At 40.7% G+C, this 23,451-nt stretch overlaps 2 protein-coding genes across 2 annotated transcripts; one reads left to right on the plus strand and one right to left on the minus strand.

The window, feature by feature from the left end:
• Positions 1 to 427: 427 nt before the first annotated feature.
• On the minus strand, positions 428 to 3,389 carry LOC124118457 (iduronate 2-sulfatase-like). Its single transcript, XM_048401144.1, has 2 exons — positions 3,263 to 3,389; positions 428 to 2,245 (listed from the first exon to the last, which is right to left on the minus strand). The coding sequence occupies exon 2, from the start codon at positions 2,058 to 2,060 to the stop codon at positions 573 to 575; it is 1,488 nt and encodes a 495-aa protein (XP_048257101.1). The 5' UTR covers positions 2,061 to 2,245; positions 3,263 to 3,389; the 3' UTR covers positions 428 to 572.
• A 12,377-nt stretch (positions 3,390 to 15,766) lies between these two features.
• On the plus strand, positions 15,767 to 19,965 carry LOC124118459 (vitamin D(3) 25-hydroxylase-like). The gene is made up of 4 exons (XM_046480570.2): positions 15,767 to 16,385; positions 17,655 to 18,173; positions 18,543 to 18,983; positions 19,451 to 19,965. Exons 1-4 carry the CDS (start codon positions 15,995 to 15,997, stop codon positions 19,630 to 19,632), a joined length of 1,533 nt encoding a protein of 510 aa, XP_046336526.2. The 5' UTR covers positions 15,767 to 15,994; the 3' UTR covers positions 19,633 to 19,965.
• The last annotated feature ends 3,486 nt before the right edge of the window (positions 19,966 to 23,451 follow it).

A 23,451-nucleotide genomic window follows, 5' to 3' on the forward strand; every position in this document is an offset into this window, starting at 1 on the left:
TGGTGACATTATCAAGTAATTTAGGAATTAAGAAAGGTCTCTCAAATATACAATTTTCTTGCACGCCGAGACGTTACCATAGATAAAAGATTTAATAAGATATCATTAAGAAACAACCAAATTGTGATTGACATAGTCAGATAAATAACTGTTTGCCTGACATTAAGACGTCGTTATAACATTGAAGTTACAATTGTTGTCAGCTACCCATGCTTGTTGTAAGAGGCGACTAACAGGATCGGGTGGTCAGGCACGCTGTTTCAAATGCGTATATCGATGCTACTGATATTAATCACTGGATTGTCTGGACCAGACAATTTACAGACCGCCATCATATTGCTGGAATATTGCTGAGTCCCGCGTTAAACAACAAACAACCAAGAGAAGGTCATTTAAGTATTTAGACAAAATCACACAAAAAATGTAGCAAACTTAACTGTTTTAATGATATCCAAACACTCATTTTTTATATTGAGAATGGTTTAACAGACTATGGTTTCTGGCGTTTTGGCAAATGACAATATTCCATCAAGTCATGTTCTCCTGTAGAAGTAGGATGCCTGCATTCTGCTTCACTGTGGTGTGGTTGCCCGCCATCCTTTTCGCAGCTGCCTTCTAAGACTTTGCCGCAGATTCTTCTTTGAACGCTTGTTAGCTTGCTGCACATTCTCCGCCGGATCTACCTGATGATCATACAGCTCCGCCGCCCTCACACTCCACCACTTTGGTCTACGGGGTCTACCAACGAACGGCACCCATTCTGTGTACCTGTACCTCTTGGTTGTCACTGTGTAGCCCATCAATCCACGGCCTTCACTAGGATACTGAGAAAAGACGGCTTTCTTCAACGCTTGCTTGGGTTTGTCGACCAGTGGTAGAAAACTAGTACCTTCAGTACAGAGTCGAACCTTATTCGAATTTTTGGGACATGTATTAAGCCTTGGAATTCCCACAGCATCAACAAGAGTGGGAAACAGGTCAACAAACTCCACCAGCTCCTCTGACACTATCCCACTGTCTGTTTTCCCTGGTATGCGAAGCATCATCGGCGCATGAGTCGACAGGTCAAAATTAGTCTGTTTCTGCCACTCAGCGTGTTCCCCGAGCTGCCAGCCATGGTCCCCCCAGAAGGAGATGATAGTATTCTTTGATAGACCTAGCCGATCAAGTTCATTGATAACACGCCCGAGCTCAAAGTCTGTGGCGCTGACTGCACTGTAATATGCCTGACGAAGGCGTCGAGTTAGCCTTGGAGGAAACGTGAAATTGAATGATCCGACCTTCTTCAGATTGTAGGCTTTGACGTCCTTATAACTTCCCATGTTTTTGTATGTGTGCCATGCAATCTTAGACATATCAGTTGACGCATAATAATTATCCGGAATCGGAATGTCCTCAAGTGGGTAATATTTCAGAAATCTGTCGGGAAATGTCCACGGCATATGAGGCTTACGGAAGCCAACAGCAAGAAAAAATGGCTGCTTACCAGTTTGGGCCTTAGACGCAACATCACGTAACACACCAATGGCATGGTCCGCTACCAAAGTATCTTGTAGAGGTTGTTTGTTCAACCGTCCTTGACTTACAGCATTCATCAACAGCTTGTCCTTCTTGTATTTATCAGGTGCGTCCAAATAAGGATCCGACCAGGACATGGGGTCATGATGATTTGATGATTTGCCGCCATGAAATATTTTCCCGATTCCAACTGTTCTGTATCCATTGTCCTTGAAATATTGCGGGAGAGTGGTAAAGTTACCGCCTGAGGTTCTCCAGTACGTTTTACAGTCGTACACCCGAGTTGTGTCCGGTCGTCTGCTGGTCAGAAGTGATGTCCTGCTTGGTCCACACAAGGCTTGCTGGACATAGGCCTTTTTTAACAGCAGGCTCCTTCCGGCTAACTTGTCCAAATTAGGGGTGTGCATCTTGGGACGGACAATGCCGTCAACATGGCCGAATGCTTCAATGTCTGGGCGCATGTCGTCTGCTACCAGAAATAAGACATTTGGTTGTTCTGCAACAGACTGGCACAAAAATGTCAAGAGTATGAAACGTAGCATTTCTTCAAATTGTGTAACTTCAATAAGTTCAAGAGCGACGGAATATGTTCGTCATGCTTCCATCAGTGGCCAGTATGAAGTGGGACAGCGGGAGTGTACTACGCTCGCCAGTTTTGGGGAAAACTATTGTAGTGGTGGCTGCTTACATCATGGGCCGTGCATGTCCCTGTTTGCTTAGCGATGGCCTGAAAGGAAAGGATCGACAATTTAATGTTCTTAAGAATATTATTTACAATGAACTGTGCTTACGATCGTGCTGAAAATATAAAACTTTCTCGCAAATTGAATTACCAGAGCTGTTTTGGGTCTTTTATCGGTGGGAGTGTTATTGACTGTGCATGTTAGTTTAATTTTGATGTGTAAATACAGGCGATGGAGACGCACGTCCCGAAACTATCAATTACGAGAGGGAACAAGCTACTTGATATCTATACAAGTTCTTTATCATATACAGAACAATCTGACAATAGGTTATAATCTGACAAGAAATCTATACAAGAAATGTATCATTAACAAGTACAGCAAATAATCTGACAATATATCTATATAAGTCTTATATCATATACAGGACATAACCTGACAATTTGTCTGAACAAGTCTTATATACAGGAAATAACCTGACAATATATCTTTACAAGTTATGTATCATATACAGGACATAAACTGTAAATATATCCATACAATTCATATATCATATACAGGACAGAAACTGACAATACCTCCATACAAGTTACATATCATATTCAGGACATAACCTGACAATATATCGATACAATTCATATACATGTATCATATACAGGACATAACCTGACAATATGTCTATACAATTCATATACATGTATCATATACAGAATATAACCTGACAATATGTCTATACAATTCATATACATGTATCATATACAGGACATAACCTGACAATATATCTATACAATTCATATACATGTATCATATACAGGACATAACCTGACAATATATCTATACAAGTTATGTATCATATACAGGACATAACCTGACAATATATCTTTACAAGTTATGTATCATATACAGGACATAACCTGACAATATATCTATACAAGTTATGTATCATATACAGGACATAACCTGACAATATATCTATGTGTTTTTATAAAACATTGACAAGATGGCGGACGGCCACAGACGCCCTGTTGTGAGCCGCGATACATTTTAGTCATAGCACATACCGTATAATAGAAGGTAACAACGACTATTTTGTCAGCACCGTGTGAACATCTTCTGGCATCATGGGTGTGGATATTTCGACGCGGAGGGCACAAATTGGGACATTTAAACAGCCTGCTTCACTGAAAGGTATTGTCGTTGATGAATATGACCCCACGTCGCTCTGGTCATGGATAAATGACTTGACGTTTCGATTTTCGTGTATGGGGATTTACTAGGTATTGTCTAGGGTAACTAAGGTAATCTTCCGGAATAATCCACAAACAATGGAGGGATTAAACACAGATTAATTGACTGGCAGGTGGCAAGGTGAGGTAGCTCTTATTCCAAATGATTACCATATGAAACATAAAACACATTTCTTTCACATAATTCTTCGTGTTTGGGGATTTGCTGGCGACTTTTACAGCTGGCGTTTTGTGTGTATGAAGCAGGGCGTGGAGTCATCCCACAGATGACATCCTTACCTTGTCAGCTTGCTGACGGGGTTAAACTCACGCAGTTGGTAATGAGATTGAAAATGGCAATGCCACTTTATCGTGTGCCAAAAAACTCAACTTGTTCGTACTGTACACCCCTTTTGACAGTGTTGATATGTTCACCCCCTTATACCGCCACTCATCGAGTACAATAAGTGATGATCTGTCACCTTCAGTCTGCCTGGCAATATGTACTGTCTTGAGAAGACTACTTCTCATTGCTGGTGATATTGATAAGCAACCAGGCCCGACCGTGGAGGAACAAATAATGGGTTTGAAGGCTGCACTGTTCAGCAAAATGGAGGAAAACAAGAAAGAAATACAGTAAACTACGGTTATAACGAACTCAAAGGGACGACTAATTTTAGTTCGTTATAACCGTAATTCGTTATAAGCATATATACAGCATAACTACAGCATATAGTCGGGACTAAAACGTTAGTTCGTTATATCCGTTAGTTCGTTATAAGCGTGTTCGTTATAACCGTAGTTTACTGTATGTGCAACAGTGAGTGAAGTTGGAACACCGTCTCGGGTACGAGTAAGCGGTAAACCACGACCAGTAATTGTCCGATTTGTCTGTAATGATATTAAAATTAGAGTTCTAAAGATGCGAGGTTACCTCAAAACGTCATATATCGGGGTTGCAAATGATATGACAAGAAATCAGCGTGACAAACTGAAACGTCTGAGAGAGGAGAACAAGCGCGGATACTATAAGGGAGGTAGGCTATTTATTGTGGACAACGAGGACAAGGGTTAGTCCAATTCGTTCCCAGTCCACACAACCGATTCCACCAACAAAACTCCAAATCAGATTAGGGGTAGAGGTTCAGGGCGCAGGGGCCCAGGATCCATAGGTGTGGTGAGGTGAAATTGGGTTTAACGTCGCGTCCAAGATTATTGCACTTATATAGCGACGTGCATGCACGTGTATGTGTGTGTGTGGCTGCTTGTACTAGTCCGGACTGATGCCGATACCATGCCGCAGTTTAACATGAATACCCCACTCAGACACAGTATACTGACTCCGAGCCGACCAGTCCTTGTTTTAGCCCCTTAATGCCGAACGCCAGACAGGGTAACAACAAGTACAATCTTTTAATCTCTACCACAAGACCACGGAGGCGGTCCGGATCCATAGGTAGAGGAATCAACACAGACACTAACCAGCGGTCCCTACGATCGAATTCTAGAGAAAGAACCGGGAAATAGCGGCGTGGCCAGGGCCCCGAGTGTAGTGATAGACAAGACAAAGTGTCATTCCTTTCATGTAATGTGGACGGACTTGAAAATAAAAAAACGTAAAGATGATTTTTTAACCTTTGTTACCAGTTTTGACATTATAGCTTTGTTTTAAACATGGACTACAGAAATAGAATTCAGTGCTATATTTTCTGATTTTCAGTTATATAGTGTGCCTGCAACCAGACTTTCTAAACATGGGCGTTTATCAGGTGGAATTATCGTTTTAGTAGGAAATTCTCTGACTGATTTTGTCATTTATATTGTTACTTTTGAACAGAGTATATGCATTGTTTTCTCAAAAGAAATGCTAAATTTGACTGATAATATCCATTCCCATTTCCCATTCCTTGATAATAATGGGTGTTACTCACATTATTTTCCAAGGTTCTGCCAACCAAGATATTCCTGCGATAAAGTAGTCAACATTTATGGAGCAAGCCTTCTTGAGTTATGCTTACTATTAGACATTCACATAGTGAATGGTAGACTAGGTACGGATAACCAATTAGGAGAGTACACTTATGTCAGCCCTAATGGTTGTAGTACCATGGATTATGTTGTATGCTCATCTGACTTTTTTTTTATCATATATGTGATTTTGAGGTTGTTTCTCGATGTGACTCACTACATCTACCTGTAACTATGACAACGCCTGTGGTCAAATGCTCCGCGGAAACGCAATCAACAGACCGCCGTGTTCGATACCCCTGGGGGGATAACAAGAAGGAACAGTTCATACATAATTTGGAATCGTCCGAAATTGCAACGAATCTGGAAAAAGCGAGTTTAGAAGCTCTTACTGACATAGACAAGAGTGTATAACGTTTACAGAGGCAAAAACCTTATAGGAATAATAATAACAATCATCAACATATTTGTAAAACGAGAAACCCGTGGCATGATGATGACTGTCTGATAATGAAACATGAACGCTGTCGTGCTCTTAACAAATTTAGAAAAACTAAAGACAATGAAGATTTGCGGAATTACCATCAAATAAGGAATGAATATAAGACTATTTGTAGAAAAAAACAAGGGGATTACATGACCAGTAAACGTACCACACTGGAGCAAACTACTGATTCAAAGTCATACAATGTATGTATACAAGGTATATGTCATTAACAGGACATAACCTGACAATATATCTATACAAGTTGCATATCATATTCAGGACCTAATCTGACAAATATCACTACAAGTTGTATATCATATAAGCGTACATGACATAGCCTGACAATATATCTATACAATTCATAAATCATTATCAGGACAGAATCTGACAATATATCTATACAATTCATATATCATATACAGGACATAACCTGACAATATATCTATACAAGTTATATATTATATACAGGACATAACCTGACAATATATCTATACAAGTTATGTATCATATACAGGACATAACCTGACAATATATCTATACAAGTTATGTATCATATACAGGACATAACCTGACAATATATCTAAACAAGTTATATATCATATATAAGATTAACCTGACAATATATCTATACAAGTTATATATCATATATAAGACATAACCTGACAGTATATCTATACAAGTTATATATCATATATAAGACATAACCTGACAATATATATCTATACAAATTATATATCATATATAAGACATAACCTGACAATATATCTATACAAGTTATATATCATATATAAGACATAATCTGACAATATATCTATACAAGTTATATATCATATATAAGACATAATCTGACAATATATCTATACAAGTTATATATCATATATAAGACATAATCTGGCAATATACCTTCAAGCTCTAAATATGACGACGGCCTGGAAACAATCGGGTCGGTCGGAGTTCGGTGACACTCAAAATCAACCTGGGTGCCGTTGTACAAAGCGATCTTAGCGCTAAGGTGATCGTAACTCCCATACCTTAACATAGACTTACGTCAGTCGTAGCGCTAAGGTTGTTCTGTACAACGGCACCCAGGTCACCGAGTCTGTCCTCCCGATCCATTTGGTCGCCTCCTGGGACCAGCATGGGTACTGGGGAACTATTGTAACCTCGGAATCTGGACTGATCTGACCAGGTAGGCGGCAACACCCTACGGGTAACAAATTACCATGACCCGGTGGTTATATGTGCGGTCATATGTCCAAGTCGGGCAAATGGCCCGTTTAATCATTATAACATCCTTACATTTAGAAAACATTTACTAGACTATGATTTTCCTTCACAACAGTCCTGCTTATATGAACTACCTTACCATCATGAGGGAGAGATAAGTAAGTATACTGACTACGAGCCGACCAATTCTTGATTTAACCCGTTAATGCCGGGAAACAACAAGTAGTTTGGTGTGACGCGGCCGGGGATCGACAGACGCTCTTAAATTTCTTCTCATCCACTGGACCAAAAAGGCGATCTCAGTAGAGAACTTGCCAGAGTATAATTAGTGGTAGTACAATCAGAGAGTGTAACTCTGATATAAACTCTCTGGTATACATAAATACAGTCAATCACGACATGGGTGTGTTTGAGCATCTAGAGAGTCTGGATAATGTCCTGAATCAGTGAATAATAAACATTTCACCAACTTGTCGGTGGCGATGCTTAGCTGTACGATTCACACTGTTGGCGAAGAACATGTCCCGCGTTGTGGTGTAAGTATGTGAGTAAATAAAAACGTGTTATCCATGCCAGTGCTTGTTATTGATAACGACCAGAGTTGTTTACACAGTGTCCCACGTGGGGATGTTACATCACGTACATTAACACTCATTATATATCAGTAATGTTTAATAGACTGAATATTCCCTCCCATCGTCTCAGGTCCTCCTTGTGTACCTTATATTGTATAATGCATTATATATATTCAGTGACGACGATGTTTGCAATATCCAGCGATGCCCGATGAAGGTTTATACCATGCATACATTTTTGTTAGCCACAGAATCTTCTTCCTACAGATATTCCGCATATAAATGCATATGATTTGTTTGTTTGTTTGTTTAATTGTTGTTTAACGCCACACTCAGCAATGTTCCAGCTATATGGCGCCCAAATGTCCAGTGTTCTTAGGTAGATCAACACACTGATTTGCGTCACACAAAAAACGTTCCTGTTCAGTGGACAGTTTCATATTCGTGTACATGTATTTTTCGCATGATCATGTATATAATGTCTCTGACTGAGCATCTACCACGTTCTCAAAAATGTGTGTCTGTGCAACTACCATGATCGTGGGTAGTCTACACCATCTCTACCTTTGACTTCCTACCTTGACATGTTTTAACTGAGGTATTATCTACACATTGCATAAAGTAAATCTTCATTTCAATATGTGAAGGTTACTGGAGAATGACACACGCCATACTCTCTTACAACCGTAATAAAGAGAAGAGAGGACAAAATGATCTCCAAACAACAAACAAATAAACAGCTATAGGTCATTATTAAGTTATTTAGCGAAAAGCCGGATGAATATGTTGATCCTCATGTTTTATCAATTACGGAAATTAGGTTTAAGAGGTAAAACGTGAAAATGAAGGGATGAGAATCATTCTAACTATAAACCTATATCAAATGAATATTAGTCATCATCCTATAAAGCACTGACGGTACAATTCTGCAGTTTGTATTTTTTTATTTTAGCGCTAATAGTTTGACACGTTGACAAAAACACAAAAAAAAAACAAGCTGCCAAAGATTTAATTAAATTAACTGTAATTAATTCATCACCTTTATCAAAAATATAAATGTTTGTATCCAACTAGGGGCGAACGTGCACAAGACAATATTACTGTCTGAGTAACGACACGTACGATTATAATATCACAGACAACCACCTTGCACACGTGACATAACAGTTAACTGTACATCCTTTCCCCGCCACCTTCTTCACGTGACATAACAGTTAACTGTACACCCTTTCCACACCGCCTTGTACACGTGTGATAAACGTTAACCGTACACCCTTTCCCGCCACATTGTCAACGTGACATAATAGTTAACTGTAGACTCTTTCCCCACCACCTTGCACACGTGACATAACAGTTAACTGTACACCCTTTACCCACCGCCTTGCACAAGTGACATAACAGTTAACTGTACATCCTTTCCCCACCGCCTTGTACACGTGACATAACAGTTAACTGTACATCCTCTCCCCACCGCCTTGTACACGTGACATTACAGTTAACTGTAGACCCTTTCCCCACCGCCTTGCACACGTGACATAACAATTAACTGTACACCCATTCCACACCGCCTTGTACACGTGTCATAAACGTTAACTGTACATCCTTTCCCCACCGCCTTGTACACGTGACATAACAGTTAACTGTACATCCTCTCCCCACCGCCTTGTACACGTGACATTACAGTTAACTGTAGACCCTTTCCCCACCGCCTTGCACACGTGACATAACAATTAAATGTACACCCTTTCCCCACTGCCTTGTACACGTGTCATAAACGTTAACTGTACATCCTTTCCCGCCACATTGTCAACGTGACATAATAGTTAACTGTAGACTCTTTCCCAACCACCTTGCACACGTGACATAACAGTTAACTGTACATCCTTTCCCCGCAACCTTCTTCACGTGACATAACAGTTAACTGTACACCCTTTCCACACCGCCTTGTACACGTGTCATAAACGTTAACTGTACACCCTTTCCCGCCACATTGTCAACGTGACATAATAGTTAACTGTAGACTCTTTCCCCACCACCTTGTACACGTGACATAACAGTTAACTGTACACCCTTTACCCACCGCCTTGCACAAGTGACATAACAGTTAACTGTACACCCTTTCCACACCGCCTTGTACACGTGTCATAAACGTTAACTGTACATCCTTTCCCGCCACATTGTCAACGTGACATAATCGTTAACTGTAGACTCTTTCCAAACCACCTTGCACACGTGACATAACAGTTAACTGTACACCCTTTCCCCACTACTTTGCACACGTGACATAACAGTTTACTTCACATCCTTTCCCCGCAACATTGTACACGTGACATTAGAGTTAACTGTTCATCCTCTCCCCGCCTGATTGTACACATTAAAGTTAAAAAAGAGTTTCCTGTACACCCTCTCCCCTCCACATTGTACACGTGACAAAAGAGTTAACTGTAGACTCCCTCCCCTCCACCTTGTACACGTGACAAAAGAGTTAACTGTAGACCCTCTCCCCTCCACATTGTACACGTCACAAAAGAGTTAACTGTAGACCCCTCCCCTCCACCTTGTACACGTGACAAAAGAGTTACCTGTAGACCCTCTCCCCTCCACATTGTACACGTGACAAAAGAGTTAACTGTAGACCCTCTCCCCTCCACATTGTACACGTGACAAAAGAGTGACTTGTACATCCTCTCCCCTCCACATTGTACACGTGACAAAAGAGTTAACTGTAGACCCTCTCCCCTCCACCTTGTACACGTGACAAAAGAGTTACATGTAGACCCTCTCCCCTCCACATTGTACACGTGACAAAAGAGTTACATGTAGACCCCCTCCCCTCCACATTGTACACGTGACAATGGAGTTAACTGTAGACCCTCTCCCCTCCACCTTGTACACGTGACAAAAGAGTTACTTGTAGACCCTCTCCCCTCCACATTGTACACGTGACAAAAGAGTTACATGTAGACCCTCTCCCCTCCACATTGTACACGTGACAATGGAGTTAACTGTAGACCCCCTCCCCTCCACATTGTACACGTGACAAAAGAGTTACTTGTAGACCCTCTCCCCTCCTCATTGTACACGTGACAAAAGAGTTAACTGTAGACCCCCTCCCTTCCACCTTGTACACGTGACAAAAGAGTTACCTGTAGACCCTCTCCCCTCCACATTGTACACGTGACAAAAGAGTTAACTGTAGACCCTCTCCCCTCCACATTGTACACGTGACAAAAGAGTTAACTGTAGACCCTCTCCCCTCCACATTGTACACGTGACAAAAGAGTTAACTGTAGACCCCTTTCCTCTCCACCTTGTACACGTGACAAACGAGTTAACTGTAGACCCTCTCCCCTCCACATTGTACACGTGACAAAAGAGTTACTTGTACACGCTCTCCCCTCCACATTGTACTCGTGACAAAAGAGTTAACTGTACATCCTTTCCCCTCCACCTTGTACACGTGACAAAAGAGTTAACTGTAGACCCCCTCCCCTCCACATTGTACACGTGACAAAAGAGTTACTTGTACACGCTCTCCCCTCCACATTGTACACGTCACAATGGAGTTAACTGTAGACCCTCTCCCCTCCACATTGTACACGTGACAAAAGAGCTAACTGTAGACCCTTTCCTCTCCACCTTGTACACGTGACAAACGAGTTAACTGTAGACCCCCTCCCCTCCACATTGTACACGTGACAAAAGAGTTACTTGTACACGCTCTCCCCTCCACATTGTACACGTGACAAATGAGTTACCTGTAGACCCTCTCCCCGTCATAAAACTACCTAAACACCCTCTCCCCCTACATTGTGCACGTTCGTTTTGTCTTGCCTTCACATGTGTTTACGTATGTGCCAGGCCCAATACAGACATTACGTGTAGGTCTAAAACTTGTTTGATAAGATGTCTGAACCAGTAAACCCCCGAAAAAGGAAACCAGAGACTCATGGCAGCCTTGACCCCACACATCTCCAACTGCTGTCCCTGATCACGCATCTACCACATGACAAGCGTTGTAATGCCTTCCCTGACGCCCAGTGTCACTTGACTGTAATGTACACAGTTGGTGCTATAGGTCATAGTTGATGATATAGGTCATAGTTGGTGCTATAGGTCATCAAATGCGCGAATGTGTCTCCGGGGTGTAAATTGCTCTCGTCAACATATTATATGTGGCCGACATCCTGTAACCTTTCACAGATGGCTGCTTCCCACATGAAGCAATCATAATGCATCCTCTTCAGAACTGTTCTTGATTTCCTCACATTCATCTATGAAGGGTCCACAAACAGTGAGTGAGTGAGTGAGTGAGTGAGTGAGTGAGTGAGTGAGTGAGTGAGTGAGTGAGTGAGTGAGTGAGTGAGTGAGTGAGTGAGTGAGTGAGTGAGTGTTTTACGCCGCTTTGAAGAATAGTTCAGTCGGAATTAGATCCAAGTGCTTTTTGTCTTACACGTATAGAACTTTGGTATACCACTTAAGTACGGGCAGTATTTCACGAAACACGTGTCTTTGTAACTCGAACACGTAATGATACATTGGTTACGTGCGCCTGTAGCGTGCATGGTGTACAGGATTTTACGGACTGAAAGTTCGTGTACAACCCTCGGTCTTCGATGTATTTTCAAATATCAACTGTGTACATAGAAATTGCTCAGACAGCCGTTTGCCAGTGGCGCCGTTATTCCCTGTGCGTCCCTTGGGCACGCCAGAAAACCATGATTGTGGGTTCGAATCCCGGTTTGCCCCGATTATGTCTGTCAGCACCATACCCGTGCTCGTGGGTTTCGCCGAAATGGTAAACGTCTGAGATCTGCATCACTTCGGGCTTTCCTCCCACATTAAGCTGACACGCCGTGATATAACTGGAATGCTGTTAAAAGCGGCGTTAAACCCAACTTAATCATTCACTCACGTTTGTGGAGCTCGTCTCGCAGGGTCTGAGGGTGACATCTCTTGGGTTGATAACACAGGCGGCAGCCGTGCTGGGAATCTCCTGGTTGATAGCAGATCATGTGGATCGTCTGTTGTCGAGGAGCTCTGTGTCCCAGTACTCTAGCTTGCGCTTGGTATATATACAGTCTTTGTGTCCTGTCGCAGTGGACGTATTCTTCTAGCCTTTTCTTTACGGTCAGTTCTTCGACAGCAAAGTTCCACCTTTGCGTTTTCTTTCGATGTATGGACTTGATGTCATCGTTGAGTTTCTCTTTGTCTTGTCCACTCAACTATCTCAACGGGTCATATCGTTCGACCATAACAGGAGCATGGTATTCCAACACTCCGAACAGACGACTTCCGGCCATCTTATGTACACGAGACTCAAGAAATGCTATTACAGCAAGCTATATCAAGACTCAGGCAATGCATTATATGACTCACAGTTGTTTGATCAGGGTTACATAATTCCAGTCGTTAGTAAATCTTTTAAAACCTTTTCTGGTTGACATTTAGAGGACATTTCAAACTTTTATGCTTCAGTGACAAAAATGATGTCCGATGCAATTTCCCAATTTTACTTGTTGTCGTGGTTGTTCAGGTGAACTTTGGACTTGCCTTTGCATGTGTTTGTGACAGGTGCCACTGATGGGGCAGGATACGATCACCATTTGGCGATCACCTGGTGTCAACACTAATTTGTAGTGATTTATAAACATGCTCATGAAAATAGTCGGAAACGTACAATGGACTCAATATTTCTTATGATTATTGAAATAATTTTATTGCTTACATTCCTATGTATGTGATTACGTGTAAAACGTGACACATGACTTGACACATGTTGTATTATTATGCCTGAGCTTATGTAAGAACAAACATATCATCTATGCTAGTAACCAACTCCGTGTCCGAGAATATAATGCTCTATATATGAGTGATTGTTTATTGTTAAACACCACACTCACCAATATTCCAGTTATATGTCGGTTGTCTGAAAATACTCGAATCTGGACCAGACAATCCAGTGATTGATTTCATGAGCTTCGATCTACACTACTCGGACCCGATCCCGTTAGTTGGTTGGTCTGTTGCTTAAAGCCGCACTCAGGAGTATTCCAGCCATATGACGGCGGTCTGTTAATAATCGAGTCTTGACCAGACAATCCAGTGATTGATATCATGAGCATCGATTCACGCAATTGGGATAGACCAGATACTTTTTAAATTAAAACTATGAGCCTAAATATTTCTCTTTATGAAAACAAACCTTGCAAGAATGTAATCTTCGTGACAGAAAATTTCATTTTTTCCACAGAAATATATATTCCTTCACATGCTGGATTATCCATGGTATTGACACGTACAGTGTCGGCTCCCCAACGCAGGACTGGAAGTGTCGGTTCAAGCATGTTCGGTTTTTCTGCACGACTGTAGCTTTCCATACACATCTAGAAACACACTCAACCAAAGCAAGATACAACAGAAGGCATTTAGGAGTGATACACCTAAGGAAGATATGAATGGATGTCAACTTCTTTATTATGAGGAACTCAACGTTTCGGAGTATCTACTTACTCCTTCATCAGTTATGTATGGATGTCAACTTCTTTATTATGAGGAACTCAACGTTTCGGAGTATCTACCTACTCCTTCATCAGTTATGTATGGATGTCAACTTCTTTATTACGAGGATCTTAACGTTTCGGAGGATCTACTTACTCCTTCATCAGTTATGTATGGATGTCAACTTCTTTATTATGAGGAACTCAACGTTTCGGAGTATCTACTTACTCCTTCATCAGTTATGTATGGATGTCAACTTCTTTATTATGAGGAACTCAACGTTTCGGAGTATCTACCTACTCCTTCATCAGTTATGTATGGATGTCAACTTCTTTATTATGAGGAACTCAACGTTTCGGAGTATCTACTTACTCCTTCATCAGTTTTGTATGGATGTCAACTTCTTTATTATGAGGAACTCAACGTTTCGGAGTATCTACTTACTCCTTCATCAGTTATGTATGGATGTCAACTTCTTTATTATGAGGAACTCAACGTGTCGGAGTATCTACTTACTCCTTCATCAGTTATGTATGGATGTCAACTTCTTTATTATGAGGAACTCAACGTTTCGGAGTATCTACCTACTCCTTCATCAGTTATGTATGGATGTCAACTTCTTTATTATAAGGAACTCAACGTTTCGGAGTATCTACTTACTCCTTCATCAGTTATGTATGGATGTCAACTTCTTTATTATGAGGAACGTGAATAATCAGAACATCGAAAATACATTGTTGAATGCCTAACACGGGAAGCTCAAACATCTTTACTGTATTGCAGCATGTAATAAATTAATCAAGTAGAAATTGTGATACCGTGATTCTTAAATGCCTAACAGACGAAACTTGTGTTAATGTTGAATGTATTGCAGCATGTAAGAAATTAATCAAGTAGAAATTGTGATACAGTGATTGTTAAATGCCTAACAGACGAAACTTGTGTTAATGTTGAATGTATTGCAGCATGTAATAAATTAATCAAGTAGAAATTGTGATACCGTGATTCTTAAATGCCTAACAGACGAAGCTTGTGTTAATGTTGAATGGATTGCATCATGTAATGAATTAATCAAGTCGAAATTGTGATACCGTGATTCTTAAATGCCTAACAGACGAAACTTGTGTTAATGTTGAATGTTTTGCAGCATGTAATAAATTGATCAAGTAGAAATTGTGATAACGTGATTGTTAAATGCCTGACGGACGAAACTTATAAAATGTTGAATGCATTACAGGACGCAATAAAGTAAGTATGTAAGCATCTATTAATTAAGTATAAATTGTGATGAAATATGTTTTATTTAATTCAAGAAGGCTTCATTATATTCGCTGTGGATATATGTTCTGTTAAGCTTGGACCCTACTGAATCCATTAAAATGATATTAAAACATATATTTCACACGTATACTGTAAGGTAAAACATCAATATGTATGTCGCATTCTAAAGCTGGCATAACGAGATGTGTGCTTTAGTGTTATACATGACACACGTAAAGAAAGGGCAAACAAACATGGCGATCGCCTGGGTTGGTAGGGGCAGTGTGACGAGTGGACAATGGACGAGTCTAAATGTATTACCCCTACCTTTACCAGTTATGGCCTGATCCAGGAGCTGTTACTTTAAATACCATTTAAGACCATCTGTATAACTATACACAAGTTCGATATTTGACAGAAGTGCTGTATCGGTTGTGACACACGGTCGACCAAACAAGTCCGAGTAGACGTCAGTTCGAGGGCACACTGTGGTGCACTGGGTTACAAAAAGCATCAGCGAGATAACCTACATCCATTCGGCAACTAGACATGGCAGCCATGTTAAATCAAAGCAATGCTTCCATTATGGCTGCTGTCGCACTGCTGGCGGGACTGTTGATGTTCAATACATCTCTGATACTAGTGTTTTTCACTGTATTACTAATTCTATGGCTGTCAACGCGGCGTCACCCTGGACTTCCCCCCGGGCCCCCTCTTCTACCACTGGTGGGCAACATTTTTCAAATGGATGCCGATCCCCGAGTGACTTTCAGCAAACTGCGACGTCAGTATGGCAACATCTTCAGCGTGTACATCTTCCACAAGCCCGTCATCGTCCTCAACGGCTACAATGTCCACAAAGAGGCCCTGGTCAAGAACGCTGATGTTTTCTCAGACAGGCCTCACTCCTTCCTATCGGATATCTTTGGTCACAACAAAGGTAGGTAACTGTAGATTTTGGTGTATGTAGTGGCGTGTGAGCGTACTTTATGCCGATTTTAGCACTATTCCTGCAATATCACGGCGGGAAGCCTTCGGGGGAATGTAGTGTTGAATGAGGCATGTTTCCAATACATTGAAGGGAGTAGGGATCTGAATGTTACTTCGTAAATATTAAATTCGAGAAGTATATCTTCAACTAGCTTTCCCGTGAATATTGTGGACCCTCTTTAGCATGGAAGAATGAATATGTTAATATATGCATGGCGTCACATGTCACTAAGACGAATGAAAGGCCAAGGAAGAAAAACTCACACACACGATTGATTATGAGCTGATCGCTACGATTAGTGAAGCTAAATAAATAAAAGCAAACGTAAATATCTGCAAATGTTTGGAAGTGTCAAGTGATACACAAAATGTGTAAATATAGGCCAGAATAACGTATATGACAACTATAATAACAGTAGTGATTATTGAAACCTCATACTAGTACATATACAAATACAAGTAGGATATCTTTACAACATCGTTTTCCGATTGATAGGAGCATTATTGGTATGCATGCAAACATATTGATATGCTTACTTATGCATGTCGTCGTTTGTCAAGGAGATTGCGTTAACACATAAATAATAAGCAAACATGGCGGACCTCTAAGATTGTTGAGTGAATGGTCGAGTCCATATTTATTGCTCGGGTACTTGCCCGTCTCCTACCCGACCCGGGTGCTCGTACTTCAGACAGCGTGAAGGAGTAAAGCTCCACAAAAGTTCGACATTTGTCGTGAATCTTTTGTGACTAAATAGCAAACTATTCATATTATTTACCAAATTAAAGTTTTAAAAAAAGGTGACAGTATAACAGATTTGCAATATATACATAATAGAATGCGTATTATGCATATGCATTATGTATGTTATACATTAAGCCACTTCAATTGTGTTGAGGCCTGTGAAGATCCGGGTTATAGTAGGTCTTCAGCAAGAGGCGCCTAACGGGGTCGGGTGGAGCGATGCTCATGAGGTCAATCACTGGATTGTCTGGTCCAGACTCGATTATTTACAAACCGCCGTCATGTAGCTTGAATATTGCTGAGTGCGGCGTTAAACAACAAACAAACAAACACTGCCGTCCAGTGTGTAGTTACTATGTTCTTCATTCTTATTTATATCATAAATATAAAAAACACCAGAAGAACCACACAGCTTCATCATTCCATGACGATGTCAACAAATAACATTATATGTAAATATGCTTTATATTACAGGAATATTAAGCACCAACGGCTCTACATGGAAAGACATGAGAAAGTTCGCTGTCACCACTCTCAGAGAGTTCGGGGTGGGAAGGTCAACCATTGAAGAGAAAATACAGCAAGAACTGGATAAACTTTTGAAAGCATTTGAGGATGAAGGTTCGAATGAGTTTGATTGTAAACGACTTGTCCACAATGCTACGTCTAATATCGTTTCTGACCTTTGTTTCGGAAAGCATTATGAATATAATGACCCACGATTCATCAGGCTGCTAGACGCAGTAGAGGAGATAGTTTCTGATTTAAGAGCTGCTAACGTTTTGGATGTGTTTCCAGCTGTGAGATTTCTACCGGGAGATTTCTTTAACTATAAACGCCTTATGAGAAACATCCAAGTACTGGAGAAAGAAGTAGCTAAACACATTGAGGAACACGTCAACAACTACGACGAAGATGAACCCGTTGAAGATTTCACCTCCGCTTTCCTCAAAGAGGTGCGACACCGCAAGCAAAGAGACGAGACTTTTGATGGTAAAATGAATTATATATTATGAGTTAGTGTATTTATGGTATACACTTATAAGCAAATTGGAATAAAATACTTTCAGTATAAAGGACGGCTTTAAAAAAACACCTGTCTTTGATGTTTTTGATTTAGTCAGAATCATACAATGTCCTTTTGGAATTCAAACTCTAAGAATTTTATCGCTTTTATTTGACAATTCTGTATCTTTTTTATAGATAATTTACAATATCTCCGATGGCACCTTTATACTAAGCATAAAGATCCATCAGCGAAAACCTTAAAAAACTGAAGAAATGAAAAAGTCTTTGAATCCATCCATCGTCATACATTTTGTGCATTGTCTTAATAATTAATGCATTATCATTTCTGTTTAGAAAGTCACCTATCGATGGTTCTGATTGATATCTTCACACCCGGAACGTTTGATAATGCCAACAGCATCAAATGGTCACTACTACACCTACTGCATTACCCGGAAGTTCAGGAGAAGTGTTTCCAGGAGATCCAAGAACACGTCGGGTTCAACAGACGACCCTCCATGAAGGACAAGACAAGCCTTCCTTACGTAGAAGCCACGCTTTCAGAGGTCCTGAGACACGCAGACATGGTACCCACAGGGGTGCCACACACAGTCCCCCACGATGTCCAGTTCCATGGCTACACGTTCCCAAAGGGTGTCACTATTATTCCTATGTTGAACTCTGTGCTTCATGATCCGGCAACGTGGGGGGATCCACAAAATTTCAGACCTGAACGCTTCCTTGACCATGAAGGGAAATTCCGGAAGAGGGATGAATTAGTTACTTTTTCTCTTGGTAAGAATCTTTTGCTGATGGTATCAACGTTTTTTGCTGCCTGACGTTTTTAATAATAATAAGCAATAGAATATTTAACGTGAGAACTCATGTATCAAACTCAATATTCAAATCTGGAAAACAGCGTTATAACTACCCTCCGCAAATGGGCACGTTAAATTGAGTTTGTTCACATTGTAGTGACCTATAAACAAGAGTCCTATAAGGATTGGTTGGTTGTTTTTTGTTTAATGTCAGTAGTTTCTGAGAAAACTTGTCCCTATTGCACACAGTATGCATATAGACATTACCATGTTAACCGAGACAATATAGTCGATGGTCATTCGTTTTCTTCATGTATTACAACATGAACTAATAATGTATGAAACATACATGTGTAGTCAAAACCCACAACTCTGCCTAACAAGAGATATGTCATTCGTGTACATCATTTAATGATCTTTCCTCGTGTTTAATCTGGTTTGCAGGACGCCGAGCATGTCCTGGGGAGTCACTAGGCCGCATGGAACTGTTCCTGGTTCTTACCACATTGATTCAGAGGTTCAAGTTCGTCCCTCCGAGTGGAACGCTGCAACCACTGATAGGAATAATGGGCATTGCCAACAATGCTCCCCCTTTCAAGTGCAAAGCCATTCCAAGGAACATTTGAGAGGATAGCCACTGTTTTAGAATGGTTACATTGCTTAGCACCTTATGGTTCCATGTGAAACGAATTTTGGTTTTATTTGAGAAATTTGAGATGTCCAAATGCCAACTTTGTAGTTTATCTGCGTGTAAGTACAATATAGCATTATATGATAAAACATTTCATTAAATAGAGTTACATGTATGGATGAGATATATCCTTTGAACTTTTTTAAGTGTCCTCCTGAAATCCCGTCGCAACCTGGTATTTCGTAGTTTTCAAATCTCTTTTATCCACAGGGATTTCCTGTGCCTGGTTTTCGCAAGATTTCGGAAATTAAAACCTTTTACTACCTTTCTCTTGCCTCTTGTATCTTGGCATGTAATAACTTAATATAGAGAAAAGTAAATGTTATGAAGTAGTTTAACTTCCAGGAGAGAGAGAGAGAGAGAGAGACAGAGAGAGAGAGAGGGAGAGAGACAGACAGACAGACAGACAGACAGACAGAGAGATGACCTTTGAGACTCAGTACGGGGCCTGTTGTGACCTACTTTACCGGTGAAAGTCATGATACAAAGCCCAGGGTTGTGCTCGAGGTCACCTGATGTGTACCCCGGTAATACAAACAAGTGTCCCGAGTCGCGGTGTGCGCTCAGAAAAAGCACTAACTGCAGTCCACACATTCGGGGGTGGTTGGGGGGTGGAGGGGTGGAGGAGATAAAATTATGTAAATATGTCGCATTTTCAACACCCAGAGTGCAGTTCAGTTGCATCTGAATAAAGCATGTTATACCCATATTGACGTAAAAACACGTTAACTTTGTTTCACCTAAATAACGCTCACGCAATGTCACGGATTGGTGAAAATCGACGTCTAGGCCCAGTGGATATGTTGCAAATAGGAATGGTGCAAAACGAAGTTACCATACGTTATTATTTTCATTGAAACACAATATCATCTCTTTGAAGGCGTTATCTGCAAAAGGGCAACGCTCATGTTTGTTTGTTTGTTGTTTAACGCCGCACTCAGCAATATTCAAGCTATATATGACGGCGGTCCGTAAATATTCGAGTCTGAACAATCCGTTGAGTCACATCGTGAGCATCGATCAAAGGAATTGGGACATAATAACATGCATCAACCAAGTCAGCGAGCCTGACAACCCGATCCCGTTAGTCTCCTCTTACGACAAGCATGGGTTACTGAAGACCAATTCTAACCAAGATCTTCACTGGGGCTCACATGTACTAGTCAAATAAGACGTCTGGCATGAAATAATTGTCAATCAGTTGGGAGTAAAGTGATTCATATACCATGTCCTGTTTCAGCTATGTGACGGCGGTCGATAAATAATCGAGTCTGGATCAGACAATCTAGTGATTGACATCATGAGCATCGATACACGCAATTGAGATGCGATTGACATGCCTCAACAAAGTCAGCGAGTCTGACCACCTGATCCCGTTAGCCGCCTCTTACGACAAGCATAGTCGCCTTTTACGGCAAGCATGGGTTGCTGAAGACCTATTCTACCCCGGATCTTCACAGGTCGACAACACTCATGACTTGCCACAGGCCGGTCATCCACATGTGACGTCAAGTCAAAAAGACAATTATATTCGGTTGGTGCATCTACGGAATCGACACCAAACTGCCACAACTCGGTTGAGACGAATTAGTGGCTGAACCGTACGCAACCGGTTGAGGGAACATAACATCTGGCCCCGACATTGAGCTAAACGCCCAATTTTGCTTCCGCATCACCGTCAGGCACGCCTGGTGTAAAACAGCATCTGAGGTTCAGAAGACAAGAATGGACCAATATTCTGTTCACAGACGAAGCAGGTTTCATCTGGACAGCGTCCAGGATAACATTTGAGCGACGTTCGCGTTGCTAAAAATCGTCAGTTTGGGGGTAGGAAGTGTGATGGTATGGGGTGGCATCACAACACATGGGAGAACACAACTCATCATTGAATGCCGTACGCTACCGGGGCGACATTGTTTAACATGATGTTCTACCCTTTGTGCAAATATATATTCAATAAATGTTTCTGAGTTGTTTCAGTGTATGTCGTACTTATTTAATCCCTTGTGAAACGTCCATGGGGGTTAAACAGCAAACAAACAATTTTCTTGACGTTTTACATTCTCCAAGAACCATGTTAAATTATGTCGAAATGTTTGATTTTTCAATTTTGTATATCACTGTCCCACACGGCAAACTTAACGAAAAACTTAATTCCATTTTCTATGAACGTTGTGACCATGGATATATTTATACGGCGATATTTTGCCTCCTAGTTATGAATTAAATAAAATAGCTGGCTTTTGAAATGTAGTTAAAAAACATATTGGCTCTCACGCACGCACACACGCACAATATCAACTTGTCGGTCCCTTAAACCTCTGTCGTCAAATGTTCAGGACAATTTGTCAAAAAAAGAAAGTATATGTCATCTGAAGTTGAATGTAAAAACAATATGTGAAATGCTTGACTTCCTCGTTGATGAAACGGGGGCACGGGTGGCCCAGTCGTCTAAGGCGCCGCGATTCGCTGTGCAGAGTTGCGTCCCTTGGGCACGCCAGAAACCTATGATTGTGGGTTCGAATCCCGGTTCGCCCCAATTATGTTTCTAGGTTTGTCAGCACCATACCCGTGCTCGTGGGTTTCACCGAAGTGGTAAACGTCTGAGACCTGCATCACTTCGGGCTTTCCTCCCACATTAAGCTGACACGCCGTGATATAACTGGAATACTGTTAAAAGCGGCGTTAAACCCAACTCACTCACTCACTCATTGATGAAACAGCTGTGTGAAATTTGGGGATAAGACATAATGGGCACCAATTGTGATCCCCTCCTTAATGATCTATTTCGTAATAATGCATATGGATCGGAATGTCTAAATCAGTTCAGATTGGCAAACTCAAAACAAGGGAGTTTAACTTAAGCTCCAGGTATATGGATGATTTGATATCGTTCAATAACCGCCTAGTTGCCAATTCCTTCCACTGATTTACAAACCTGAACTAGAAATAAAAGAGACCAGTGTAAATTTCATCTGCTTATTATTTATATTTAGGCAAAAAAAGGTTCAGTTAGTGACAACAACTATTCACAGGACAAGGGGTATGACAAGAGGGATGACTTCAATTTCCTTTTATGTCGAGCAATGTTCCTGCAGCTCCACAACTTTTTAGGTACAGGAGAGCATGTTCTTGCTACGAATATATCAAAGAGCGTCATACGACTTGTGTTAACGTTGAATGTATTGCAGCATGTAATAAATTAATCAAGTAGAAATTGTGATACCGTGATTCTTAAATGCCTAACAGACGAATCTTGTGTTAATGTTGAATGTATTGCAGCATGTAATAAATAAACCAACAGAAATTGTGATACCGTGATTGTTAAATGCCTAACAGACGAAGCTTGTGTTAATGTTGAATGTATTGCAGCATGTAATAAATTAATCAAGTAGAAATTGTGATACCGTGATTCTTAAATACCTAACAGACGAAGCTTGGTTTACTGTTGAATGTTTTGCATCATGTAATAAATTAATCAAGTAGAAATTGTGATACAGTGATTGTTAAATGCCTAACAGACGAAGCTTGTGTTACTGTTGAATGTATTGCAGCATGTAATAAATTAATCAAGTAGAAATTGTGATACCGTGATTCTTAAATGCCTGACAGACGAAACTTGTGTTACTGTTGAATGTATTGCAGCATGTAATAAATTAATCAAGTAGAAATTGTGATACCGTGATTGTTAAATGCCTGACAGACGAAGCTTATAAAATGTTGAATGCATTACAGGACGCAATAAAGTAAGTAT

This window comes from Haliotis rufescens, unplaced genomic scaffold, assembly GCF_023055435.1.
Source record: "Haliotis rufescens isolate VD_foot unplaced genomic scaffold, xgHalRufe1.0.p SCAF_1, whole genome shotgun sequence".
NCBI classification, from domain to species: domain Eukaryota; kingdom Metazoa; phylum Mollusca; class Gastropoda; order Lepetellida; family Haliotidae; genus Haliotis; species Haliotis rufescens.

Coding starts and splice junctions, on each gene's coding strand:
- LOC124118457 (XM_048401144.1), bottom strand. CDS start 2,060: ATGCTACGTTTCATACTCTTGACATTTTTGTGCCAGTCTGTTGCAGAA.
- LOC124118459 (XM_046480570.2), top strand. CDS start 15,995: ATGGCAGCCATGTTAAATCAAAGCAATGCTTCCATTATGGCTGCTGTC. Junction 16,386..17,654: donor TATCTTTGGTCACAACAAAG/GTAGGTAACTGT, acceptor TTTATATTACAG/GAATATTAAGCACCAACGGC. Junction 18,984..19,450: donor ATTAGTTACTTTTTCTCTTG/GTAAGAATCTTT, acceptor TCTGGTTTGCAG/GACGCCGAGCATGTCCTGGG.